The sequence below is a fragment of the Idiotropiscis lumnitzeri genome, chromosome 2 (assembly GCF_059441095.1).
Source record: "Idiotropiscis lumnitzeri isolate Australia: NSW breed Sydney's pygmy pipehorse chromosome 2, RoL_Ilum_1.0, whole genome shotgun sequence".
Classification (NCBI taxonomy): domain Eukaryota; kingdom Metazoa; phylum Chordata; class Actinopteri; order Syngnathiformes; family Syngnathidae; genus Idiotropiscis; species Idiotropiscis lumnitzeri.
In genome coordinates, this window is record NC_142392.1 from 2,748,051 (window position 1) to 2,769,755 (window position 21,705).

The 21,705-nt window shown below is 45.1% G+C and overlaps 3 protein-coding genes and 2 long non-coding RNA genes across 8 annotated transcripts; 3 read left to right on the forward strand and 2 right to left on the reverse strand.

Annotated features, from left to right (window-relative positions):
* Positions 1-23: 23 nt before the first annotated feature.
* On the forward strand, positions 24-3,306 carry metap2a (methionyl aminopeptidase 2a). The gene is made up of 11 exons (XM_088288511.1): positions 24-241; positions 927-1,019; positions 1,106-1,162; positions 1,234-1,336; positions 1,406-1,567; positions 1,665-1,846; positions 1,921-2,015; positions 2,103-2,199; positions 2,312-2,415; positions 2,494-2,609; positions 2,713-3,306. The coding sequence occupies exons 1-11, from the start codon at positions 82-84 to the stop codon at positions 2,963-2,965; spliced, it is 1,422 nt and encodes a 473-aa protein (XP_088144637.1). The 5' UTR covers positions 24-81; the 3' UTR covers positions 2,966-3,306.
* A 53-nt stretch (positions 3,307-3,359) lies between these two features.
* On the reverse strand, positions 3,360-8,688 carry usp44 (ubiquitin specific peptidase 44). The gene is made up of 6 exons (XM_088288509.1): positions 8,596-8,688; positions 5,343-6,942; positions 4,888-5,089; positions 4,554-4,662; positions 4,221-4,414; positions 3,360-4,101 (listed from the first exon to the last, which is right to left on the reverse strand). Exons 2-6 carry the CDS (start codon positions 6,822-6,824, stop codon positions 3,977-3,979), a joined length of 2,112 nt encoding a protein of 703 aa, XP_088144635.1. The 5' UTR covers positions 6,825-6,942; positions 8,596-8,688; the 3' UTR covers positions 3,360-3,976.
* A 798-nt stretch (positions 8,689-9,486) lies between these two features.
* On the forward strand, positions 9,487-15,077 carry gnsa (glucosamine (N-acetyl)-6-sulfatase a). The gene is made up of 14 exons (XM_088288916.1): positions 9,487-9,848; positions 10,542-10,601; positions 10,695-10,901; positions 10,976-11,041; positions 11,199-11,297; positions 11,738-11,905; positions 12,010-12,092; positions 12,166-12,284; positions 12,355-12,458; positions 12,546-12,647; positions 12,740-12,850; positions 13,134-13,244; positions 13,318-13,478; positions 13,910-15,077. Exons 1-14 carry the CDS (start codon positions 9,699-9,701, stop codon positions 13,983-13,985), a joined length of 1,617 nt encoding a protein of 538 aa, XP_088145042.1. The 5' UTR covers positions 9,487-9,698; the 3' UTR covers positions 13,986-15,077.
* A 475-nt stretch (positions 15,078-15,552) lies between these two features.
* LOC148341240 (uncharacterized) lies at positions 15,553-21,168 on the forward strand. The gene is made up of 6 exons (XR_015840801.1): positions 15,553-15,716; positions 16,657-16,748; positions 18,082-18,265; positions 18,474-18,760; positions 18,824-18,962; positions 19,052-21,168. It is a non-coding gene; the product is annotated as an uncharacterized LOC148341240 (long non-coding RNA).
* LOC148341241 (uncharacterized) lies at positions 18,091-20,078 on the reverse strand. Of its 4 annotated transcripts, XR_015840814.1 has the most exons (10): positions 19,922-20,078; positions 19,663-19,743; positions 19,424-19,594; positions 19,186-19,228; positions 19,014-19,107; positions 18,814-18,920; positions 18,672-18,742; positions 18,448-18,595; positions 18,329-18,386; positions 18,091-18,248 (listed from the first exon to the last, which is right to left on the reverse strand). It is a non-coding gene; the product is annotated as an uncharacterized LOC148341241 (long non-coding RNA). The 4 variants fall into 4 exon arrangements; XR_015840825.1 differs by having other exon boundaries at positions 18,467-18,595; positions 19,424-20,078; XR_015840809.1 differs by having other exon boundaries at positions 19,424-20,078.
* Positions 21,169-21,705: the final 537 nt, after the last annotated feature.

Consider the following 21,705-nt stretch of genomic DNA (forward strand, 5'->3'; position numbering starts at 1 on the left):
GAACGCATCACGATGACGCAGCCACTTACCCTGGGGTCCCACAATGCCTTGCGCTTACCTTAGCAGCAAGAGGCTGTCATCATGGCGGCGGTGCTGACGGAGACCCGAGCGGAGCAAAAACAGGTCCAGGATGCACAGATGAACGGCGAGGCAGTGGATCGAGAGGACGGTGACCCGGTGGAAGAGGGAGGCGCGAAGAAAAAAAAGAAGAAGAAGAAGAAGAACAAGTCAAGTGCGCCCGGTATGACTGCGGCGAGCAGGCTTAGCTTAGCAAATGCTACCTGTTAGTGGTTGTGCGACATTTTTAGAACTTACAATCCCGGAAACAATCGGAATGTGTCTTCAAAATAAAATAAGTTAGAGTTGGATTTGTTGTACATGCAAATTGCGGGCAGTAAATTAAACCAAAACCGTTATTACGCATTTATACATTGTTAATATTTTGGATGGGTTGTATTACAAATAATTTAGATAACAAATTAAACAACGATGTAGTTTATAGTGACATTTTATCCGGAAGTACGTTGACAGATCAAGTAGGACTTGACGGTGCTCCCTGTCAGCCATGCGGTTTCGGGATCACTTTCGGAATTCACGTCAGGCCTAACTCCGGAAAAGATACTTAGACAGTCCGTGTCACCAAATAAAAAACGCCCAAATATGAAAATCATATCGATAAAACGTTGATTGCACCGCTTTAATGACGTAGTTAGACTTTAATTTCCCTGAATCTCCACTAAGTTTTCGGGTTTCGTAATGGAGCATTCAATTAGGTAAGCTTGCGTAACTTTCTTATTGGCGCAAACTAGTTCGTATCAATAAATGGTCACGTGTTAATCTGTGCACATTGCTGTCCTGTTGCAGTTTGCTCACTGAGCAGGTTTCCGCAAAGAAGCATTTTCAAACCAGTTTGTGTCTCCTTGCAGGTCCAGAGGGCGACAATGTTGCAGAGGTGACAAAAGAGCTGGAGAAGCAGGTGATGGAGGACAAAGACAAGGAAGAAGAGGAGGGTGAGGAAGGTGGGCAGCCAAAAAATACCTTACTGCATTTTCCTTCGTGCTTGTATTTTATTCCACCCGTCATCAAATGTCTCTCGACTTTGCAGATGATGGCGAGAACTCGACGGGGAAGAAAAAGAAGAAGAAAAAGAAGAAGAAAGGATGTAAGCTGCTTGCACCTTCAAAATAAAACCGGAAGTCAAGCTCATTCACAATGTGTTTTTGTCTTTCCCAGCCAAAGGTCAGACCGATCCGCCATCTATTCCCATTTGCGAGCTGTATCCCGGTGGAGCCTTCCCTATCGGACAGGAGTGCGAATACCCTCCCTCACACGACGGGTAAGGACACAGTCATGCTAGGACAATTTGCTGTGTGCTTTTGGTCTAAAAGCGCACATGTGGTGGCAGGCGCAGCGCGGCATGGCGCAGCAGCAACGAAGAGAGGAGAGTGCTGGACAAAGCCAACGAGGAAGTATGGAACGACTTTAGGCAGGCGGCCGAGGCTCACAGGCAGGTGCGCCAGCACGTCAGAGGCTTCCTCAAACCCGGCATGACCATGATTGAAATATGGTGGGTCGACACTCTTGCCCTTCTGCTCACTCTCATTCCTCCCTTCTCTCTTACAAACAATAACGCGCTAACCTCTCCCCCTCCCACCACACGTCAGCGAGCGTCTGGAGGATTGCTCTCGCAAGCTGATCAAGGAGAACAAGCTGCACGCTGGCCTGGCGTTCCCCACTGGCTGCTCACTCAACCATTGCGCCGCCCATTACACTCCCAACGCCGGCGACCCCACCGTCCTGCAGTACGACGACGTGTGCAAGATCGACTTCGGCACGCACATCAACGGTACGCTGAGCTGAAGGCGTTGTTAAAGCGGGCGCGGAAAGACACGACCGTTACATGTTTGTTGATGTCCGCAGGGCGAATCATTGATTGTGCCTTCACCGTCACCTTCAACCCAAAGTACGACAAGCTGCTGGAAGCTGTCAAAGATGCCACCAACACTGGCATCAAAGTACGGCCAACGCAAAGAATGTTCTTTGTTTTTTTTTTAATACAAAAAAAAAAAACATTGATTTTTTTTTTCCCCCCCTCGTGGCAGAATGCCGGAATCGACGTGCGTCTGTGTGATGTCGGGGAAGCCATTCAGGAAGTGATGGAGTCCTATGAGGTGGAGCTGGATGGCAAAACGTACCAAGGTAACACGTCTGAGTTTTGTCCAGACATTAAGGATCCCCCCAACACTCTTAGTTAGATAAAAATAAATATTTTCTAGTCTTATTTTAACATATGAGATGCTTGTTTCCGTAGTGAAACCCATCCGAAACCTCAACGGCCATTCCATCGGTCAGTACAGGATACACGCCGGAAAGACGGTGCCTATCGTAAAAGGAGGAGAAGCCACGAAAATGGAGGTGGGTGTTACAGCAGGACCTACTTTTTTGTTTTTTAATTACAGTTTTAGTTTCTGAACGTTTTTATTTTGCGGGCAGGAGGGTGAGGTGTACGCCATCGAGACGTTTGGCAGCACGGGCAAAGGTGTAGTTCACGACGACATGGAGTGCTCGCACTACATGAAGAACTTTGACGTGGGCCACGTGCCCATTAGGTGGGCTTCTTTCTTTCTCTTACTTTGCGACATTACGACCAGTCAACATCTCATCTTTAATAGCTATTAATTTGTGGAAAAACTGACCTACCTTGTTGGGCAGGCTGCCGCGGGCAAAGCACCTCCTGAACGTGATCAACGACAACTTCGGCACGCTGGCGTTCTGCCGCCGCTGGCTGGACCGCCTGGGCGAGAGCAAGTATCTGATGGCGCTGAAGAACCTGTGCGACTTGGGCATCGTGGACCCCTACCCGCCGCTGTGCGACACCAAGGGCTGCTACACGGCGCAGTTCGAGCACACCATCCTGCTCAGGCCCACCTGCAAAGAGGTGGTCAGCCGCGGCGACGACTACTGAACGCACGCACGCCCCACCACCAACAATCCCGCCACCAACACCATCCACCGACAGATGAAACGGCAAGGACTTGCTTTCTGACTCTTCTATCAGTTCTTCTACCGATTAAACAAGCAGGAAGGTTTCAGTTTGGCTTATTTGCCCGAGATGGGAAAACTGTGAACCGCCTTCCTGCACGTCCAACTCGGATCAAGTTAACTTCGGCTACTACGTTGAGTGGCTGCATTCAGTACGTTTGGCTTCTGTTGCTAACAGCAGGGAATGAATGCCTTGTTTCCCGTTTTGAACTCCCCGGAATGTTTTTCTAAGGAAAAAAAGATTAAATGAAAATGGCTCATCTATGTTTGGTTGTCCTTCCATGTGCAAGCACTGACCAGGCAAGTTGTAGTAGAAAAGTGGAAAAATATTCTCATTTATTGAGGTAATTTTCTCTGGAAAAAAGTGAGGTAAGAATTTGCATAGTACTACACACAAACGGAGTAGGAGCTGATGTTAAACTGTGCTTTCAAGGAAAGACTTAACTTTTTTTTTGTACAGCATCCTCCTATACGGAGGTATCATCTCAGGAGTGTGTGCTCCATTAAATACAATCAATCCCCATGTGATGTGTTTAAAGAAAAAAAATGCAGGTGGTGTTGGATTAGGAAATACATTCCTCAATTAAAAATATGTTTGGCCAATAAAAAAATAGATCTCCATTTAAAAAAAAAAAAAAAAAGGGCACTTTGGCTCATCTGTCAGGGATGGAACAAAATTACCTGCCACAATCCTGCATGTGAGGACTAAAAGTGAAGCTTTCTTCTGGGCTTTCCAGTCCTGCCAACACCTGCCTGCCTTCCTGCATACAAAAACTAGAAAAATTTAGTTAGCAGGACTGAGCTCCCCCATGCATGACTTGTTGCTTTTTTGTGCCATCCTCTCTTCTCGGATTAAAAATCCAACTGTACACTGAAGAAGCTACATCGTCACCGCCCGATACGGGAAAAAGTCCTTTCCAACAGACGTCCTGGCCTACAAGGGCCGGTCTTTGTCCTGAGTTAGCCTCTGGGTGTAGAAGAGAATGTAGGCCTGTGCTCGGCAAACCTCGTCCACGGAACACACGTTCATCTTGGAGTCGTTGCAGTGAACCCAGAAACCTGCCGAAAGGGTCGCACGCCACATTAGTGGGTTCGCCAACTGAAACACACAAGTCCTCGAGAACCGGACTTGCCCAAGCTAACCAAAAGGTGAGAAATGTGTAAAAATCAAACCTCACCTCCCGCCGAGTTGTAGCAGTAGGCGGTGTAGTGGCCCGAACCGAAGCCTTTCCCATGATGCATCACCACGGCAGACAGCTCGTAAAGGAAGTGCTTGGCCGAGGGCTCGCCGCAGCAGTACGGCTCCATGTTGAGGAGCTGGTCAAAGCTCACGTGGACGCCGATCTTCTCCCGGTGGTTGCGGCCAGACCACCTGAGAATCATGCACATTTTTCAAAATAACTTATCGTACATATATTTCCTGAAATGTGATCTGTTGTTTTATTGAGTCCCGAATTGGCAAATACTTGCACCCAGGCACAAAATGGTGCCGGGGTACATGGCGGTAGTACCTGAAGCGTTTAAGGTGGAGCCGCAGCACCTGAGGCAGCTTGTGGACCATCAGCTGTTTTTGTGCTTCGGTGAGGAGGACCGCTTTGGACAAAGACCGCCTTCGTGTAGCTGGGGAATAAGAAGAAGAGCGTGTGAAGTTGGTTCGAGTTGCAAATTGTTTTTGTTGGTTCGAGCGCATTTGCACGGGAGGACCAATGAGGATTTAGACCAGGTAGTCCAGTTCAGGGTTGGCCACATTTAATGGAATAAAACATTTAAATTAATGCAACAAATATATGAACCCGAAAAAAAAAAAAGCCGCTGTACGTTTTGGTGTGACTGCGCATTACTCACAGTTACAGTGGTCGCAGGCGTAGATGTTGCCCTCCAGCGCTTCGGTCTCTGTGAACTTGGCCAACATTTCCGTCAGGTGACAGGAGGCCTGCGTGGCCGACTCGCGGCCGCTGTTGCTATGGTAGCGCTCGGGGAACTCCAGCGACAGGTCCCAAAAGGGCTCCACCGTGTTGGAGCGATGTGTGCAGGCCACGCACGTCACCTGTTGGCAAAGACGCCGTTCATTAGTCGAGGAATCAGATAAAAGTGAATTTGATCTGGGAGTGTGTGTTGCTCCAAAGAAGTTTTTAAAATGATCTTAAGAAGTGTCACCTGTCAGGATTGACTTATTTGTGAAGTCGGTGAAAAATTTAATTTTTTTACATTTTATATTAGCAGAATGGTGGCCACTGACGGCCTTTTGACACACAATAAAGTCACAGATACCACAGAGAAAACTGTTGTTTCCGCGTCACCTGGCTGAGGAGCTGCCCGTGAAAGATGGTGTTGACCACACTGAGCACCTGCTTGATGAGGCGCTTCTGCGTGTGCGGCACGTCGGCGCTGGGTGTGTGCGTGCCCGTGCTCTCCAGCTCCTGCTGCACCTTGTCCAGAAGCTCGCACAAGAACTCCTGCGCATCCTGCTGCGCGTAGCCGCGGAACGCCGGGATGAGCTGCCACACCGAGTGCAGCATGGCGAACGGCGACACCAGTGCCCACTTGCCCGACCACATGACCTGGAAGAGGGTGTGCAGCTCGTGGCAAAGGGAGATGTGCTTGGAGCTGGGTTCTTTGGGCTGGATCAGCTCCATGCTGCGACTCCGCGAGGAGGCGCCGCCGCTCAGCCCCGCCCCCAGCGTAGCTCCCTTCCTGTGGGGCGAGCGGGCCGAGGGTTTGGCCGCCAGCTGGCCGTGCACGGCCGATGCCAGCAGCTCGAGGGCCTGCGTAAGGTCCAGGCGCAAGAAGCACTCCCTGAAGACGTGCAGGTGGCTCAGCACTTGCAGGATGGAGTTCATGTAGCACGTGTTGCCCAGGTTGCGCAGGCCCGTCACCCCCGGCGTGACGGTAGGACGCCGCTTGATGGGCGAGCCGCCCTCTTTGGTGGCCTGCTTTCGTCGGGCGGAGCTTTGACAAGGGGGCGTGGCCAAGGATTTCCGTTTGCTGCCTGCAGGAGAACGACGCTTGGATTTGGGTTTGGATTGCGCCTTTTTGACACTTTTCCTGGTTGTCGGCGCGGCAGGAGTTCGAGAGCGGGGTGCAGACGATTTAGTCTTTTGGGGCGTTTCCGCATCGTCGTCCGAAGCCCTACGAGTCCTCCGACGCAAGCGGCGGCTCTTCCTCTGCGGGGCGTTCTCCAGCTGCTCCTGCAGTTGCCTCTTGACCGCCCGCCTTCGCTCCCTGGCTTCCCGTTTCTGCTCCTCCTCCTCCTCGCGCCGCCTCTCCTCCTCCTGCCTGGCCCGGCCGCAGTCCGTCAGGCCGAACCAGAAGCGGAAGACGCGACCCATCAGCGCGCGGCGCCGGTGCCACAGGGCGGTAAACATGCGGTCCTCGTCGCGCAACTGCAGCTCGCTGGCGCCGCACGGAGTAGGGGGGTCGGCAGCAGAACGGAGGGTGCGCCCGCTGCGGGTGGTAACCTCGTAGCGTTGGCTCTGGATGGCGCCGAGGGTGCTGCGGAGCAGCTTGAGGTCTCCCGTGGCGTTGTCGTTCAGAACGTAATCGTCGCACAGGTAGCAAAAGACGTAGAGTTCGTTGACCTCCATGGCCAGTGGGTGGCGCTGCTGCTTGAAGTGCTGCAGCGCGTGCTCCTCAATGTAGCGGCCGCACGCCACATGAGCGCAGCCCAGGCAGGCCCAGATGGACTCGCTGGTGTTGCAGTCCACGCAGTGCCACTTCTGCGGGTTGAGGATAGAGTGGTCCGGCGCCAGCCGCAAACGCCCCACATGCTTGCAGCGGTCCATCGCACCGGCTCCCTCCCTTGCTCGCTCACTCAAAGCTGTTGCGAGCCGGCCTCATGTCACGCTGGCTTCATATCACCATGGCAATGAGAAGGGTCACCCTCCCAGGGCATGCTGATGCCTGCAGATGACAGCAAACATTTTTATGACTTTCTTAGGAGAAACTGTGGGAATTTCCAACAACTGTGGCGCATAAACTGAACCAATTTAACTTCAGTGGATTATGCCACTAGTTATCCCATCGATTAATTGTATAAAAATCGATTTCGCAACAAAAATGTGCACTTGAGACGCAGGTATAACCGTGTCCACTAGGGGGGCATTATCCTCACATCTGACGCTGTACTTAACAATTTGTGGATTTATCTCTCCCCTCCAAAAAAAAAAAACATGCAACGAGCACGTCAAAGACTCTCTGAAATCAACCAAAACAAACAAATTTAATTATTTTAATTATTTGATTAATCCTTACAGCCCTCCTAATACACTTCTTCCTATAAACGTGTTATGCGCCTGTTGCTATTCATTCAACAGAGTAATATTTTCATTTCCAACTAAAGAGGCATCGATTTTATTCACACCCGCGTAAACTGAAACATGGTCATCGTTATTTCAGTATGAATACTTGGGTGTCATTTTTGTTTGGTGGTGTGCTGTGAGATTTTCTAAACAAGTGTTAAACACTACTCCTAAGAGCCTTATAGATGATGTCCTGCCAATTGCGGCAGACTTCAAGGTGGCAAGCGGCGATAAACACGACTTGAACTGAGCATTGCCAGCCACATCCATGCCATATAAACAACGCAAAGAAAGAAAAACTTTATTTCAGATCGCAGAGGATTGAAAAAGCAGAAAGTAGTGGGCCTATCAAACCTCGCCTGGTAAAAAACAATTTTCTCCTTGTCAGCACGACTCAGGCTCATTAGAGGAGCGCCTTATCGTCTGATAAACAACTTTTACGAGACGCAAGCAGATGTGACTTCAGCGTTTCATTTGGCTCAATGACATTTTACAGCGGGTGTGTGTTTATTCAGTAACTACTCTGCTAGCGGCTACGTGGTGGGCCGAGTGATTGGCACATCTATCTCATAGGTCTGGGTTCCAATCTCAGCTCATGCCTTCTTGTATGGCGTTAACATGTTCTCCTCTTGTATGTTTGTCAACATGTGATTGACTGGCGACCGGTCCTGGGTGTGCTACACCTCACACGCAACCCTGATGAGGAAAAGCAAACGAACCATGGAAGGAATGAATCATCATAACCACACAACAAATGCAACACATCTTTGGCAAATGACGCAGCCTGACGAGTGGCAACAAGTTGGAAAACTGGAACCAAATTGGGATGCGCTGAAGTCAACAATTTAGCACCAATTACGATCCAAGCTGACATTTCCCCTAGACTTAACACAAATACAGCCAGCCACTCAGCTATAAACATCAAGAGGCTCACGCAAAATAAAGCATCTTGCGTGGATTTGAAACAAGAGTAAACACTCAAACCAAGTGTAAAGATATCAAAAGCGACTAACGTGATTGCAAAATCAAATTGTGTCACACACAAGGAGAATGTTGACGTACACGTGATAGTCGCGTTTGTCACATTATGTCAATCCCGACTAAGTAGCGAGCATGCTAGGCTAAATTTAGCCGGGCTAGTTGATGCTTAACGCCGACATATGTCGGCTACGGAGCCAACATCACCAGGGCTCGTTTGGACCGGAGCCGGATTAGTAGGCGAACGTGTCGGAATAAAGCGTAAAAAGAAACATACCAAGATTATCTTGTACTTGACGACACTCAATGCTGTGCTTTTATTAGTCCACCGAGGGTCGCCATCTTGTCAGCAGCTGTCGCGTGGTCGAGGACAAGCGCGTGCACGAGAACTCACCGTTTCATACTATTATTTTTATTTTTTATGATTTATCATTATTTTTGTTTTGATGCTACGGTCGTTCGTTCTACTAGCTGTGGATTACACTGACAATCCCAAAGTATAAAATCTTTCAGTATTAAAGTATTTGTCTGCTCTCAAAGGGGTATACATGCTCGTTTTTACTTGATTTAATAATAAAATAATTACTATAAATGGGTAAAAAATAAAGGCAATGAAACAGTGATCGACTAAATATGATCTTTTCTCTCCTTAATTTTGTCGCTCACCTATCTTTTAGGTCGAATACCTTGCAGTATCAAGTTTGAACACCAGATAGACATCTTACAGTTTTTCCAGCAATATTCCAATACGTACCTGTAATCAATGATAATTATCAAGTAAAGTATACAGTTTGGGAAAATATGTGGATTGTGTTGATTCGCCGAACAAACGATGCAACAGCTCCAGAAATCCACTTTTGGACTCACTCCAGCATGAAGACAACAACAGTACCATTTTGTTGTAACGCAACTGATTACGCCTAAAATGAATTCATAATATAAAATAAACGTTTAAAAAACGGCTGGCCTTGTCACTTTAACATATTTTTTAATGCAGTACATGTCGTTTCGTAAGTAAATGCGATGTTATTTATAAACATACAGTATAAAAACCTGCGCATAACTTTTTTGAAAACCCTACTAAACATGTAGTTTAAAAAAATCTTACAATAGATCGTCATTTTTAAAGAGAAACATTTTATTATATCGGGTTTACGTTGCTTGTGCACGTGACACTACTGGTTCGCGGGTTCCGGAGCCAAACACCGCGTGAGCAGTGAACGCGGAAGTGAAAGGCCGCAGTAAACATTCCCGTAAACAGACTTGTTAGTGCATTTAATTGTTTTCACTAGAACGCCACATCGGTGCTGCTCCCCGCGGCACGACTGCACTCTGTTGCCGCGTGACTTGACGGCCATTGTCAAGATTTAGCAGGCCAAAATGTCGTGTTCGTGGTTCAAGTGTCTCCTCATCTGCGTCACCATCGTGAACAGTTGGATGGGCGATAACGGAGCTTTTGCCAAATCGTATCGGAGACCGAACATCGTTCTGATCCTCACGGACGACTTGGACATCACCATGGGGGGAATGGTGAGGAAGTTGTGTCTAATGCGTGTGTGTTGACTTGTTGGGCGTCAGTAAAAGCATGCGTTACTTAACACTCAAGTATTATAAAGCCCTATTACACATCATGCCATATGCCATAATCACTTTGTACATTTTCTGTATTGTTAATTAGAGATAATTAATTTTTAATAAAAAGGATTGAAATGACATGTTTTCCATCAATTCAAAGAAGAGAATAAGATAATATTTAAATAATCTTAGTTAAAGCCCTAATTCAGTTGGGTTTTTTTCTCCTGAAAAATAATTTAAAAAACGTCTATGTAGTTTAGGTGAAAGCACCTATTTAAAAAATCATGTCAATTAAATCAATGTTACAAAAATACAAGGTCTTTATAATATTCGGAGACCACATTGCAAAAAAAAAAAAATGGCTATTGATGTAATGAGCGTTATAAACCAACATTACACTTTCAGCACACTTATTATAAAAAAGAACAAAAAATAGTCCTAATGAGTCCAAATACTCACCGATGACAACTTTGCTGTCATGTAATCATGTGTCAACATTGTTTGCGCAAACATGATTCCCTGTGACAAGTGAAGCTGACAAATTGCTCACTGTCACTCACATGCCAGGGGGATGAATTCACACAAGACAAATGTTTCTCCAGATTTCCTGTTCAGTGATTGGTTTGCACATTTTGTGTTTGTCTTCAGACACCACTCAACAAGACCAAGAAACTCATCGGTGATGCGGGCATCTCCTTCACAAACGCAGTAAGCGCTCCCGTCATAACATCCCGTATGTCCGAAATGGCGAGACTGTTCCAAATATCCTGACGCACAATCGTCCTTCCTCCTTGTTTCCAGTTTGTGGCCAGTCCGCTGTGTTGCCCCAGCCGCGCCAGCATCCTGACGGGCAAATACCCGCACAACCACCACGTCACCAACAACACGCTGGAGGGCAACTGCAGCAGCACTGCATGGCAGAAGACTGAAGAGCCGCATTCCTTTCCCTCTCTTCTCAAGAACTCGGCCGGCTACCAGACCTTCTTTGCCGGGAAGTACCTCAACCAGGTGAGGGCCACCAATTCCCCTTGCCTTCGAATCATCGTAAGTATGACTAAGCATGTGAATGCTTTGTGTCGCAGTACGGCCACACGGAGGCTGGCGGAGTGGAACACGTTCCTCTTGGCTGGAGCTACTGGGTCGGACTGGTAAGAACAATAGCAGAGAGAATGTTACACGAGCGTTTACCACATGAATATTTCAAATTGACGCAAAATCTCTGCTCGGATGCTTTGCCGGGATCACATAGAAATTGTACTCAAAAGCCAAACTTCGATTAACTTTGTCATGCGTTTTTCCCTTCAGGAGAAGAATTCAAAGTACTACAACTACACTCTGTCAGTGAACGGTAAAGCTCAGAAACACGGGGCGGACTACAGCAAAGATTACCTGACGGACGTGCTGGTAAAACAATTTTATTTGTTGTATTTTATATTATTTTTTACATTTTAAAAGATTTTTCAAAGTACTGTGAGATGTCAGTTTTAAAATTGTAAATTGCAAAAATGATGACACTTTTTTTTATTCCATATCATGAAATAAATTATTGTGCCATGAAACTATTTTGACAATTTAAAAAAAAAAATTGTGACAATTACACTTGTTTTTTTTTTGACAAAAACTGTCATGCGATGTGTTAAAAAAATCTTTTTACATAATTTATTTAAATTAAAAAAATAGTGCGAATAAGTCTTATACCAACTTCACATTTTCCTCCAAACTTTTTTACCTTCATCCAATGTAGGCATTTGACAGAAGTGTGTTTCATGATGTCATAGCAAATGAGAAGAGCGGCAGTCATGTGAACGTGAAAAATGTGACTTTTGTGTGCGTGCGTGTTGCAGGCCAAAATGTCGCTGAACTTCCTCCAGTCCAAATCCAGCGACAAGCCTTTCTTCATGATGGTGTCCACGCCGGCCCCCCACTCACCGTGGACGGCGGCCCCTCAGTATCAGAACCGCTTCAACGGCATCAAGGCACCCAGAGATCCCAACTTCAACGTCCACGGCAAGGTCGGGTCATGTCATGTCGGGTCGGGTGGGGCGGAGCCTCCCGTCGTGTGAGGGCGTACGACTCGTGAACTGATGTAAACAACCTTGTGTCACGTGTAACGTAGGACAAACACTGGCTGATCCGGCAGGCTAAGACTCCCATGAGCAACTCGTCCATCCGCTTCCTGGACGACGCCTTCACGCAACGGTCCGGTTTCGCCGTCACGCGTGTCCCTCACTGTGAGTGGACGCACCGTTGTAACACTGCGATGTGGCTGCAGATGGCGCACGTTGCTGTCCGTGGACGACTTGGTGGAGAAGATCGTGAGCAGCTTGGACGCCAGAGGAGAACTGGACAACACCTACGTTTTCTTTACATCTGACAACGGATACCACACAGGTAACATTATAGTTGACGACTATCCAGTTTCTGAAGCAAACGCATGTTTGTTGGCTGTGGTTACCTGCAGGTCAGTTTTCTCTCCCTCTGGACAAGCGGCAGCTGTACGAGTTTGACATCCGCGTTCCTCTCCTGGTGCGAGGACCAAACATCAAAGCCGGCCAGACCAGCCAGGTGACTCGCTCATGTGGAGGGGTGGGGGGGAGAAAAAAAAACAAGTCAAATGAGAACTTTGTACTATCAATATTTGCACTTTGACAGTTTCTGGTGGCCAACGTGGACTTGGGCCCGACCATGCTGGACTTGGCGGGACTCAATGTCAGCAAGACGCAGATGGACGGCACCTCCTTCCTACCCGTTTTGGTGAGCCCTTAAACCCCCACACCGCCGTTGCCATGTTCTTCTCCCCAAGGTGGAGGATGAGAACGCTTTCACTGGCGTCGTTTGACTTTCAGGAGGGCAAAGTCAACGGCAGGTCATGGAGGAGCGACATCCTGGTGGAGTACGAAGGAGAAGGAAAAAATGTTTCCGACCCCGCCTGCCCCCTGCTGGGTCCCGGAGTGTCTGTAAGAACCTGCTCTTTTCTTCTTTTTTGTATAAACCTTCAAGCAATGTATATTTGAACAAAAATGGCCGAGCAACATGTAGGCAGGTAAAAAAAACAAACAACAGGCATGCATGATTTATCCCCTGCAAAGTGACTAATATCACTGCAACTTACTGAGAAACTGTGACCAAGACCATATTTAGCTGTATGTCTGTGTTATAGTGTCCCCGGGAGTGAAATAAACTTCAAAGGAAGGCGCCACGAGTCTTTTTACACAATCATTTTTTTCCCCCCGTGTCCAGGAGTGCTTCCCAGACTGCGTGTGCGAGGACTCGTACAACAACACGTACGCCTGCGTGCGCACCGTGGCGCCCTCGGCCAACCTGCAATACTGCGAGTTTGACGACAACGAGGTAGTGACTTGGGGGTCATCCCTTCTCCTTCTGCGATGCTTTCGCTGTGTGACGATCAAGTATCTGTTGGCAGGTGTTTGTGGAGGTCTACAACCTGACGGCGGACCCCTTCCAGCTCAGCAACATTGCCAAGACCATCGACCAGGAGGTCCTGGAGAAGATGAACCATCGCCTCATGATGCTGCAGTCGTGCGCGGCCCAGGCGTGCCGCACGCCCGGCGTCTACGACAATCGGTGCGTTTCCAAAACAGTACCTGGATTATATTTCATACTGCAGCTCAGTGATTGTCAAAGTGTGCAACACAGACTCCCTCTAGTGGTATGTGAAAGTTCACTGAATTAAATGCAAATACAATTTACATCCAACACCTAATTAAACAGTTTTGCCTAATTTGTTTGCTTCAATTTGAAGGACATATTGCTGATTGCGTCTATGCGCAGTTTGTCCACTTGGGGGCGGTATAATACAGACATGCAGGCTGTATCAGAATCAGAATCAAAATGCCCTTTATTGTCATTGCACCCAGTGCAATATAACAATAATTTAATTAAATATATACAATTGATTAATTAAAGATTAAATAATGTAAATAAATAAAATAATAAAAAAATTCATAGAGACAGTCATGGTGTGTTGTGACTCCCCTGTTTTGTCTTCTTGTCAGCTTCAAATTTGAGCCCCGCCAGATGTTCAACAGCCACGACTGGAAGTGGAGCAGATTGCGACAGAAGATGAAGTAAAAAAAACAACACGTCGACTCCACAAACGGAGTATTCCCCCTCTTGCTGCCTTGTTTTCCCACATGAAGGGATCGTTAGCGCTCGCTGGCTAAAAAAGGAGTTGAATCAGCATCGCTGTGGAGTCTAATTGTGCTTTTGATGTCTGCTTTGTTTGTTTAAGGGGAAGCGAAAAAAAACAACACAAATAATCCAAATGTCATACTTACAGAACAGCTCAGGATGTCCAACACGATCCTCTTGGACACGGTTTTGTTCAACACTCATATTCCCACGTGAGTTGTAATTGAGTCCAAAGTGTTTGAGTGGAAGCAACTGATTTTTTTTCCCCACTCGTTTTGCTACTGATTTTTCTTGTTGAAAGTTTTATTCTGAAAGATTACTGGAATGCATGTTACGTTAGGGGTTCTCAAACTTTTGGGGTCCAGGGAGGGAACTTTTCCAAGACCCTCCTTGTATAACTGTCACACCAATTAAACATAAGCCGGAAATGCCAGAAGAATACAATAGTTACTTCTTTTCCAGCAAACAAAGTTGCAATGTTAAAATAACCAATTCACCTTTTTTTAACAAAAAAAGTGGCCAAATAATGAGACTAAAATTTTAAAATAAGTTGCAATCCTGAACGTCAAAAAGTATTTTTTAGATGAAAAGTTGCAAATTTTGGAAAATAAAGTTAATTTTATTTTCTAGGTAAAAAAGTTGTCATTCTTCTCATTTAAAAAAAAGTTAATAATGATTTTCTTGTAATCCCACACTATTTTTCTAATATTAATTTGCCATATTAATGTAGCAACTTTTGATTATACCGACAAATTGCAGTTCATGGACCCCAGTGTGAGAAGTACAGTTTGAGGGTGACAGGGTGAAAAAAACAAACGAAAAAAAAAACTTTCCTAACTGTGAAAACGTTAATGTGTCCGAAACGAGCACTGACGACTTGGAAAGTCCACAAGACTGATTTATTTTTTGAAAGCAGACAAAATGTAGTCTTGACTTTTTTTTCTCTTTTTTTAATTTCGAGTGTTTTGTGGTCACCTGATGCACTTTTTCTCGTCTCGGTTTTGTGCAAATAAAATCTATTTCATCTATCAAGACGTTGTCGTAGAATTTTCTACTACAAGCACCCGGACGAACCTTGCAGATGGTTCTTCTAGGGCAATACTCAACTGCGATGCAATGCGACATCATTTTATTCCTTTGAGGGAACGCAAAGTTTGGACAAAGGAACGAACGCGATGTTTTTGCAATGCAAAGAATCCCCCATCTTGTCTGAGGGTGCCACATAGATTTTAAACGTATATGAATAGGATTGCTAATTAAGCCAGAGTTATTAATAGCAATTTTAAAAGTGTCATATCTTTGCGTTCAATAAACTACATGAACAAGACACCGCTTAAAGTGTGCTCTCGACTGGTCATTTTGATTACTTGAAAACGTTGATGTCGCCCGCAAACTACAAACTGGACTACGTTTCAGAATAACTCGGTCACATGATGAGGATTCCTCATTGAGTTTAAGGGGCGTGGTTCTACCTGCCGGGCAAGGGCGTGACGTTAATTGTGTGCGACCTGGATAAGCATGCACTTGAAGCGTTGTGTTGTGTTTATTGGAATTGTTTACATTTTACTTTACTTAGCAAATGCCTTTGCGAGCTCCTGTACAGTAAGTAGTAAACTGTCAAAAAGGGGAGAAGAAGAAGAAGATGAAGAAAGACCACGAGCAAGTTTTCCGGTAACCACCAGCTGTGTTTTCAGGGAGTAATTTAAACCCATGTAAACGGTCTATTTGCTTTTTAGTTTGTCAATGTATGTAGGAACGAAATTTAGGAACATAATTGCAACACGAACGCCGTCTAGTTTGTTTCTTTTTCCTCTCGACGTCACTGGAAGCTCACTCGCTCGCTCCCGTAAAACAATATAAACTGGGTGGCTAGTCGGCGAGCACGCCCGCAATGAGCACTCAGCTGTCAGTCAAGGAAAGCGTTTGACTTGTCGTTTGCATTTATGACATTTTGAAATATTCGATTCTACGTGTGAAGTGTCGAATGTGTGTTTGTGGATCAGTCGATGCGTCTTTATTGAGAGTATGACTTTACCCCATTTCAAGATATTCTCGCGTGTTCAGAGGGCGTCCGCCAGAGGGCAGTGTTGCTGTCTCCATTGAATGGAAACGAGTTACCTCGTATTTTCTATCCAAAATGTACATTGAAGAAAGGGAAGAGAGCTTTTTAATTAGATTTCTTTAATGCGTTTATTTAACACAAATTGAGAAAAACATGTCCGCAATTTGTTTTCTTGGAGCGTATTTTGCTACTTACAACTTTGCAACTTTTTGCAAAATTTAGTGACCTTTCTAACCCCTAGATATCATGATTATTATAGTTAACTAAAATTAATGAAATGACAAAAAAAACATTTTAGTTAATAAAATATTTTTTTTAATGTTTACAAAAATAAAAACTAACTGAACGTTCATCTTGCATTCATTCAACTATATTTGCAGTTGAAATGTTATTCGTTTTTGTCTTTGTTGATTAATGTCTAACAGCCTTCGAGGTTCATTTGAAATTTATTTATTTTGGTATTGCTGTATGTCTGTACAACAGAAGGACGGCCCAATTGGCTGAATGAAAGCTCATCAAAAACACTCATTGCTTTTGTTTTTTTTCCAGCCTTACCAGACCGAGGAGTCTTTGGGTCCAAAGGTGCAGCCGACAGACTTTTGGGACATGCGGAAGGGGCACCAACCTGCATTTGGACCCAAGTGAGTTGTGAGCAGTGTTTTGTTCTTGAGGAGCTGATGTGTGATGTCACATTGTACCACACGGTGGACATGAGTACAGCCGACCTTTCTCAGTGAACTTAAACTTGTGCTTCATGTACTGCATGACACAAACGTCAGCAGACACTTCTGGACATGTTTTGAAATGACAATGATGTGGGCCCAGTTAGTTAAAAAATATGTATCTATTTGACTTAGTTGGTTTACATCAGTGTCATTTGAAAACATGTCCAGAAGTGTGTGATGATGATGTTGGCACACAACATGGCACTTAGTTTTTGTCGCAGTGATGGACGTCAGCTGTGCTCACGCATCTAAGTGTGTGTACGTGTTACAGGTGAGTGACATCACACATGAGCTCTTCAAGCGCACAACACTTAAGCTGCTGGCGTCAATGTTTGTGTGTGCAACTTGTATTGGCCCACACAAACGTTGACTGGTCAAATGCTTTCAAATTGTCATGTCATCTTTTGTGTCCAATAAATTGTTCAACTTGAATTGGAGTAATTGCGTTTTCTGCCCTCAACTCATGCATGATGGTCACTGCAGTGGCAAACGATTCAAAGGGTGCTTGAGGTGAGAGTTGCACAATACTCACTACAAGTGTGGACGCAAGTGTAACATTACTCCTCCTCTTTGTCTTGCATGCATCCAAAGTCGAGGAATTTAAAGATTCCTTGAGCTTTGGCACATGTGAGATGGAGGGGAAGAGTAAAAGGCTTATGTCCCATGTAGTGACGGAAGTGCAACGCTCACCTCAAGCAGCCTTTGACTTGTCAAAAAGTCAAATTTGCCTGCCAAAACCTAAGTGCTGCTAAGACCGCCCCCAAACTCTGCTGGATTTTGGACCAGCCAATCATGACACAGCTCAAATTTGCATAGCCACGCCCCCTTCACACCGACCAATCAGGACGCCCAAATTTGCATAGCCACGCCCACTTTTGCACCGTCAGCCAATCGGATCACTCCAAATTTGCATAGCCACGCCCACTTAGAGTTCCACCAATTGCAGAGCTCCTAATTTGCATAACCACACCCACCTTTCCACCAATCACAGCAGTTCATCCTCCTTTCTCCACCCACTTCCTGGGCCATCAGCCAATCAGGAAGCTTTATTCACTCCTGGCAACGCCCACTTTTCCCGAAAAAGTTTCTCAAAAATTTTTTAAAAAACGAAAAATAAAATGAAAAAAATATTTTGAGCAAGAAACGAGAATTTTTTTTTTTTTAAGTTTTTGTGAAGTCAAAGTTTTGTGATGTGTTTAAGAAGATGAGAGTTAAGGTGCGTTTTAAACAAGCTTTATTTCTTTTGCAGAATAAACAATCACAAAGCAAACAACAAAGTGACAAGTCGGATGAAAGTCTGCTCGTTGACGAGTGGTGAAGTCGACGGCCAGCGGCAAAGAAGTCGGATGAAAGTCTGCTCATTGACGAGTGCTGAAGTCATCGGCCAGCGAGAACAAAGTTGACAACCGTGTGGACCTGAAACAAGACAAAAAGTGAGTCAAAAGTTAAGTCAACTTGTAGTGCAGAAAAAAAAAAAAGTTGGGCTTGAAACTTACAAGTGAGAAAGACGAGTTGTTTGGACATAACATCACAGCTGACCATGTTCCTTTCTGCCTGGAAAGAAAAAAATTAAAAACGTGAGCATTGTGCAATGTGAAGCATTACACGAGCTAGCCTGTGTAAATGTCTCCCACTTCTCAGGCTGCCTCAAAGTTTGGCTTCAGCACCTTGTGGAGGAGATGCAACAAGAAAAGCAAAAGTGTTGCTCGCAAGCGGCTCTGCTAGCGCTCGTCGCTGGACTTTGAACTCGATCGTGCGCCACCCTGGACACAAGAGTGCTCATCATTCAACTTTGTGGAGACAACTGGAACATGCTAGTTGAAATGTGCCTTCTCTTACCAGCAGAGGGCTCATCCTCAGGCAGACACTTTTGAGTCACGTTTCACCCAGTAGCACTCCAGTGGCTCCAACTGCACGACAAGAAACATGTGAGTAGACACCCTTGATTATAAAAAGCAGAAATGCAGTTGCATTGGCGTACGCTTCTGCAGGAGCTCCTCATTGATGCACTCGTCTGGAACACAAAATGGTCGACAGTCTTCTCGTCTCTGCATGGTGAAAGTCTTCAGTCGGCCAGCTCCTGAAACTCTAAACAGGTTGACAAACGCGGACCAGTCAAGCTGCCATTTAGTACGTTTATTTGCATGTGTCAACATTGAAAATGTAGGCAGCTTTGAGGACCTTCCACAAGTTGATGTGCAATTTGTCTCTTTGCCCAGCAAGGAGAGCGTCTCGGTGGCGGAAATCGAGCCATACTGCGGTTTTTCAGCGCCATCTGGTGGACAAAAGCCGGACAAACATTAGAAAAGGTAAAGTACCTTATTAATTTTATCTAAATAAAAATAACCTCAACTGCTGCATCTTGTTCCATGCCGCTCAGCGAAGCTCTGTCACGACTGCAAAAAAAGAAAAAAAAAATTGGATGGACATTTCTGGAAAATTTCATCAGGTCTTCTGACACTGCTTCAGTCTCAACCAGAATCTTGACTGCTGCTTCTTCCCGGAGTGACGCAAGACGTTCAGCGTGTGATCCTGCGGCTCACATTAAAATTAATAATTTTAAGTGTTGCTTTTGAGTTGCATGTTCCCACCTGACGCAGGTGTGTCAAATCCACATTTGGCATTCACCACAGGTGCGTCTACTCCAGCGGCAGGTAACGAGCACCTGTGGCAGGGTTTTTATTTTTCCACCGCCGCTGATTCGTCTTAATCACATGGTGGGCGTTTTACCAGCGTGCCGAGCAGGAGAACAGCGTGGTGACCTGAAAGACATGGTAATGCAAAAATTCGATTTTAAATCTTCCGCCTTCCAAGCTAGCGGCTTAGCTACCTGACATTCGGCAGCCATGTTGCAGCTGTGCCCCAAAAAGAAAGGAAGTCAAGTCAGCCATTTTGGGTCATTTGGGCCATTCTGTAGAAGAAAAAAAAAAAAGGACAGACGTTTTGTTCCAAGTTCGTTTAATAATGTCACCTTGTAGAAAAGAAAAAAAAAACACAGGACGTGCCATTTTGCAGTCAATCTCGTTGTTCAGTTTAAGAGCCTGTGGAGAGAAATAAAACAATTAGATCACTGGATTCAAATAGTTTACCTGACAAAGTCGAGCACTCCAGGCTCAATTTGAAGATATGCACCTGCGGACAGAAATGAGATTATTAAACACGCATACATTAAAATACTTTTTTGTACTTTGGTGTATTCACCTTCAGCAAAATGGCGCTTTTGTCCAGTTGCTGGAAAAGTTTGGAGGAAAAACACAAAAAGCAAATGTTTTAGCTTAGCATATTCGCACACCAAAATTGCAACTTTTTTGTTAGAAGTGAGCAAATGGCGTGAGTTTTAAGAGGCAGTTAAAGAGTGAAAGCTCACCTTAAACAAGTTCTGGACGATCTAGTGGGGATGCGTGTAGAGCAGCAGGTGGACGAGGACGACCGGAGGCTGTCAGAGGTGCGACTGCGAAAGAATGATCGGCCGATTTGGGCCGGCTTAAATACTTTTCTGGTGATGACGTCACATCCGCAAAATATAAAAACAAAATAAAATGCTTCTTTGTTTAAACCACTGCGCTATTATAGAAGTGGCGGTACGTAGAGTGGCTTGATTTCGTGCTCAACTTTCGCCCCCTCCTATAAGGAGGTTCGAACCGGCGTAGCTATATTACAGTGCGAGTGAAGCCACCACTCGACTACTGCTTGAGTGGCGATGACACTCAAATTGTCCTATTTATCAAATGCATGTCAAGTCACCGGGAATATGCTCTATATCTGAAGTATTCTATATAAGTATACTTCTTTGAGGACTGATGCTAATATCTGATAGCTGAATGGTTCATAACATAACTTTGTGCCCGGGCGACCCTGGTTCGAATCTTGCTCTGGTCTCCATTTAATTTGGATCTGGAGCACCGAGTGAGGATCGAACCAGAGTCTTCCGAACACCAAACCATGTTTTATACCATTTGGCCATCTGAATGGAGAACTCGCAAAAATTTTTTTTGTATTTATTATATTTTGTTCACTTCTCCACCTAAGTGAAAAAATATGTCAGATGGTCAAGAGGACTTGATTGCAGACCTCCACGGTGAGGACAGGAAAGGCACGGGCTTCTTTCCAAAATAAAATCATTTATGTCAGTGATGGTTGGTCACACCGCTTAACCGTCGCTCCCTGTACGATGTGACCACACTCACAGCTAACAAATAACTACCATATAAATATTTTTTTAAATGTATTTTTCCATATACAAAACTAGGCTGATATTTGCAAAAAATGGTTTCTCATTTTTTCCTAGTTCCTTAAGGCTTATCCTTTCATTCCTTCCAAAACTTATCTTTATACCATTTCCAAACCTTCTACTGAATGTAGTCACCTTTAATTTTATACGTTTTTTTATATATAAAACTAGGTCGTGTTTGCATGAGGTATTCAATTTTCATTTGGTTCACAAAACTAGGCCTGTATTTCATTATCATTTTTTACAAACACATTCTATATCTTCGTAGCTTTTACACAATGTACAAGCTTTTGTCAATTCAGAAAGGCACGCCCACAAAATTCATATAGACCACATTTATTTTTCTCTAGATGTGACGCCATCGTCGCCCCAGCATCCACGTGGTTTGGAGTCCGACGTCAAATCCACTCTTCCCCATCCTTTCTAAGCCTTTGTCGTCTGTGGATATTTCATTGCACTGTATGCAGATGGTGAGGGTGGAGGAGATTCTGTACATTTCCTTCAATTAAAGTCACCATTTCACGATATCTAATAGATATTTAAAAAAATAAATTAAAAAAAAGAACGAACACACGCACGCGCACACACGTTGATTATACTTACGAAAGATACCAATCAAAGACAATTAGTTTTTTTTTTTAT